This window comes from Epinephelus moara, chromosome 16 (assembly GCF_006386435.1).
Source record: "Epinephelus moara isolate mb chromosome 16, YSFRI_EMoa_1.0, whole genome shotgun sequence".
NCBI lineage: Eukaryota > Metazoa > Chordata > Actinopteri > Perciformes > Serranidae > Epinephelus > Epinephelus moara.
Window position 1 is genome coordinate 30343227 of NC_065521.1, and position 4987 is coordinate 30348213.

General features: G+C 36.6%; 1 protein-coding gene across 1 annotated transcript; it reads right to left on the minus strand.

Annotated features, from left to right (window-relative positions):
- Positions 1-584: 584 nt before the first annotated feature.
- Positions 585-3179, minus strand: LOC126403230 (glucose-induced degradation protein 8-B homolog). Its single transcript, XM_050065784.1, has 5 exons — positions 3085-3179; positions 2591-2720; positions 2270-2466; positions 1948-2145; positions 585-1676 (listed from the first exon to the last, which is right to left on the minus strand). The coding sequence occupies exons 2-5, from the start codon at positions 2706-2708 to the stop codon at positions 1503-1505; spliced, it is 687 nt and encodes a 228-aa protein (XP_049921741.1). The 5' UTR covers positions 2709-2720; positions 3085-3179; the 3' UTR covers positions 585-1502.
- Between the last annotated feature and the right edge of the window lie 1808 nt (positions 3180-4987).

A 4987-nucleotide genomic window follows, 5' to 3' on the forward strand; every position in this document is an offset into this window, starting at 1 on the left:
TAGTACTCCAATGAAGTATGATGATATGACACTCACGTTGGCCATTTTTCTGCACTGAGTACATTCACTTTTATACTTAGATATGTTTTGTTGATAATCATACTTTTACTTACGTGGCACTGTCAACAAGGAACCTTTAGTTGTAATGGAGTATTTTTAATATAATGGTATTGCTACCTCTATATTTTAAAGAATGTGAAAACTTTCTTCTCAATTCTGCACCCAATAATATACATTTGATAGGATTATTATTTTTCATATTGCAGCTGGCCAGAGTGGAGCTTATTTTAACTATTTAGGTAATTGGGTTTAGTCTGAAACAGTGGATCATATATCATAAACTGATCTTATTTTTGTGAGAAAAATTACTCTGCAAAGTCACCAGTAACCATAGCTGTCGTATAACTGGAGTCAAATGTACAATATTTCTCTCTCATATGTAGTGAAGTGCCATAAAATGGAAACACTAAAGTAAATGTACTCCAAAATTGTTCACAGGTACAGTACTTGAGTTACTGTCCCACCTCTACTGCTGTACCACTTTGAAAATCCCAGGATTAAAAACACACCAAGCTTTAAAGTCCTTTATGACTTGCGCAGTTTAAAAATTCACTTTTATTGCAAAATAATATCCCAGCAAAAAAAGCACATCAAATTTTGCAAAAGAGCTACTTATTCCATACATGTAAATAATCCATCTGTAAAAGTGTCTCCAAGTCTGTGGACACAGATTTAACCATTCACATCTTTTAATATTATCCGTGGTATTTTATAACGTATGAAACTGAGGTTGCCTTTAAGCTCGCACAGTCACAGTATTCTGCAAACTTATTTAGCATTCCAGGAATCTTGCCTTGTCCCGCTTGTTATGTGCTACCGCGATAAAAGTTTCTCTGTTCTTGTCTATGTCAGCATCGTTTTATAATGTATCAAGCAGTAATGCAGTACGAGTCCTACGCTGAATCTAACTTTCAAGTCACAGTAGTTTGAAAGATCCCAAGTATCCTGCTTTGGCTAGTGCCGTCACATAGAGTACTAGCTAAAAACTACTAGTTGAAATGTGTATGTCTTCTGTAAGGAAAAAAGTGTGTGTTTATTTGAGGCAGTGCACACCGAGCCAACCATTTTCCCTGAACATCAAACTGGTCACACACAGAAAGTGACAGCCTAATTTAGGCTTTATTCACAACCTCCTATGCCAACATCTTTCCCTGCCAACAGACAGAAAAACTAGTGTAACTGAATTATACTAATTTTACATAAACAAATATGTAAATCATAATACCAAGTAAATAATGGTCTGCATGTTACTATAGTGTGAGAGGTCATTTTAAAATGCCATCGATCCAGTTTGCACATTCTAAGTTATTAAAGTATCAAAAAGCAACCCTTACAAAAAAAGAAAAGGTTGTACTCTATATGAGTCAGTTTGTTGGGGTATAAATAGATAAAGGAAATGTGTCCATTTTGTAATGTTGTGGTATGTTTTCACTGGGGGGTCCTTATTTTGGGTCTTCGATGGTTCCCTTGCTGAGGTCTGTCATTTTGGGATACTTCACTTTCTTTTGGTCAAGTTCATTTTGAGCCCACAGCAGTAGCTTCAGGAGCTTGGCCAGCTTGGGTGTCGACTCTCTGTTTTCATAGTCTAGCACACACTGATTCACTTCACTCCATACCTGAAAGACACGGACAAAGACATGTTACTGCTTTGTATACTATAAATATGGACAGTGGATCATAGCCTTACATCAAGTCCTCCTTTATATGTTATTAATTACACTAACACTGAACAGTGTCTTCATGCTGCAGAGAATGGTACAGCTTTTTTAACTTAGTGTGAATTACAGGTGCCATGCAGTTTAAACTGATTCTTAAGAAACATAAATACAGAAAACCGAAGTGCAAGACAAGACAGGTATACGCTTTACTAATATGCTTTGACCCTACCTTTTGTCTCTGCATCATATTGAGCAGATCCCCAAAGGGTGACTCCTCAGGGTTGTCGAATGCCAGCAGGGCCAGTGTCCTCTCCATCTCAGTCAGACATTCTCGGCTCTCCTCCCCCTGCTCTGCTAACTGAGACTGGGCAAATTCAAGGGCGGCTTCGGTCTCCCTCAAACGAATCAGCTCGATCAGATGCTGCTGCTGCAAATATAAAAAGCCAGAGGTTGCAACAGTCAGTGAAAACAAGAGAAGACCAGCAGTATGAGTTGTTAAGAGCACAAAACATAGATATCTACAAAATGACAGGCATTCTGTGTTATTTTACCTGTAAGTGGAAGTAGAGGTAACGGTTCGTATCCAGCAGCTCTGGGTGCAGACTGTTAATCAGCGCTATGGCGTCCTGGATCTGTCCCTTCAGGATCATCTCTCTGATCTTAATTCTTTCATCTAGGGAATCCAAGTCAACACTGGGCTCTATTCCAGACTCCATCCTGAACTTCTCTGCTGCCTCCTTGAAGCCCTCTGTTGAACAGAAACCGTGGTGAAACCCTGCACAGTTCACATCCAAGCACCGTGTATATCTGCGCAATTAATCTTTACAGACAACCGAAAACAAACTTTGAGAAATAAATAATCGGTACTTCACCTGTCACCAAGTAGTTCATTATGAGCCTGTTCATATCAGCTCTCTGAATATGGACATTGTTGAGTTTATCCATCCACTCTTCCCTTGTTATGTCCTCCGGCTTCTCTGCATAACTCATTATGGTAATATCCTAAACGAGTACAGAGAGGTTATATTGTGAGTTGACAGAATGACATTTCACGCATTTAAACCACTGAATTCAATGTACAATAGCAATTATAAAGCGTTTTAACCGTTTTAGTACATAGCTCTTCTGTTTGACACCAACGCAACACCGGAAATCCTAAGTCACAACAGTTCGGGCCTTCGATGAAAAACACAACATTGAAGCCTGAGTGTCGACAACACGAATCAAAACAAAGACAACGTCAACCTTTTAGGTGCATTTATATCGGATACACACATCCGGGTCGAGTGCTGTTTAATTTTATTGTCTCCTATCGACGTGTATATACAGTCATATACGAGTAATATCGTTTAATAATTCACAATACCTTGAAATTTTGTCGCTACTTCCCAGCAGTAGCTAGCTAGCTAGCGGAGGAAAGCTTCTTCTTCTTCTTGTTCCTGTTCCTCTTGTCTGTTTCCGGTACCGTAATCTACACTGTAAGTGCGCGCTGCTGCCCTCCTGAGGCGACTCAAAGCATTGCATGACTGTATTTTTGTTTTTTATTGATCATATTTCACAGTACATTGAACAGAAACATATTTTATTATATACATTTAAAGATTATCTTTAAACATCACATGTTAAATAATAAAATTAAACACAACAAAAGAAAATAACATAAAGATCAATGCATACATTAAACTGCACGAGGGAGATGAAAACCCAGATATAATACACGTTGTTATTATTAGATACATTTTACCAAATATTTGAGAGGCTGTAATAGCTTTCTTGTTCGTTTTTATTTTATAGTCAAAGAGATATTGCAGTTCAACACAAAACAGACGGATATTCAATGTAATCTGAAGCACTCTAACCATATTGATGTGATACTTGCCAACAAGCCATATAAGCTTGAGAGCATTATCAGTAGATTGTGAGCCTGTATAACAATTAAGAAATATGATCATGCCTTCTAATATTGTTGTCAATCTCTTAAAATTTAGATAAACTAACGGAGAAGCTCAAACAACAATTCTTGAGAGTAGGTACACTTATAGACAAAAATGAGACATTTAATCAATTTCTGTTTTAAGAAAGAACATATTGGAGAAATATCTTCTTTAAATTCATATAATAATGTGTTACAGTGGATAACCACTGTTATTTTACATTTATTATAGCCATAAATTGTGTTTATGAATCCCCCATATAGGCTTGATTTATGCTAATCTTACTAGACAGGCAAAAGATTCAAAGAAAACAACAAAATGTGTACAGGTTTTTGACATTGGGTAGAAAATAATTTATTTGGAAACTTTAACAACTAGATCTTTTTTCATATGAAGTAGGCCTCACATAAAATTAAAAACCCCCAGTAAACAAGTACCATAAAATGACTTGAGTACAATGCATGAGTGATTACTTTCCACAAATGGAAACTATTGGTTTTATATCTTGAATGCCATATCAAAAACCCAATCATCTCTCTCACTCCCTGTTTTTTATGAATGTATTTTAAATTATTCATGTTTTCACTCTTTCTCTCTTCACCTTCATGTACTGTATCTGCATTAAATTTCTTTTAAGGGCACAAGCAGGCATCAATCCTGCTTTTCAGAGGAGGATAATAGGAGTGTGTCTGTGTATGTACATACCAGATTGATATTTTATATTGATTTTTATAGCTACTTTTCTACCATGGCAGTGCATCACACACAGCAGTCCAATTGACACTTGAAATAAGGGGAACTAAAGCGACCTCTACTGGTGTAATCATGAAATACAACAAACTGTAGGTTGCTTTAGGTAGCAAAGGGACTCTACAGACATCACAACCCCTCCCTAAACCAAGACAGAGAAAGAGCAGAAATATCAGCAGTGCATTTCACATTATTACATAAGTATAGCTCCTAGTTTATTGATTTTTTTTTTTTAAATAAACCCACATCCAGGCTAAATGATTCAGTTTAAATGGGTACAATGTTTGCGACCACTATCTGAACATCAGAAAAATGTCTGGGAGCTGTGGGTGATATTGCTGACTGATATAGCGGATTAAAAGGGAATTTTATTTTGCAAACTACACATTAGAAATAAAAAACATTATTTAAAAAATATTCCTAGACTAATACATTGACTTATCCAGCAGCAAACTACCTTCCAACATTATATTTTATTATTTATGTTGTCTATTTGTATGTAGTGTTTCTGGTTTAGTTCATAAACGTTAGCAGCTACATGACTAGCCCCGCCTCCCTCCCATAGTTACCATGTTTACTGTTTCT

Excerpts from the sequence above, each read along its gene's own strand:
- LOC126403230 (XM_050065784.1), bottom strand. The coding sequence starts at position 2,708 with ATGAGTTATGCAGAGAAGCCGGAGGACATAACAAGGGAAGAGTGGATG. Across the intron at positions 2,467-2,590 it reads AATGAACTACTTGGTGACAG|AGGGCTTCAAGGAGGCAGCA; the intron begins GTGAAGTACCGA and ends TCTGTTCAACAG. Across the intron at positions 1,677-1,947 it reads ATATGATGCAGAGACAAAAG|GTATGGAGTGAAGTGAATCA; the intron begins GTAGGGTCAAAG and ends CGTGTCTTTCAG.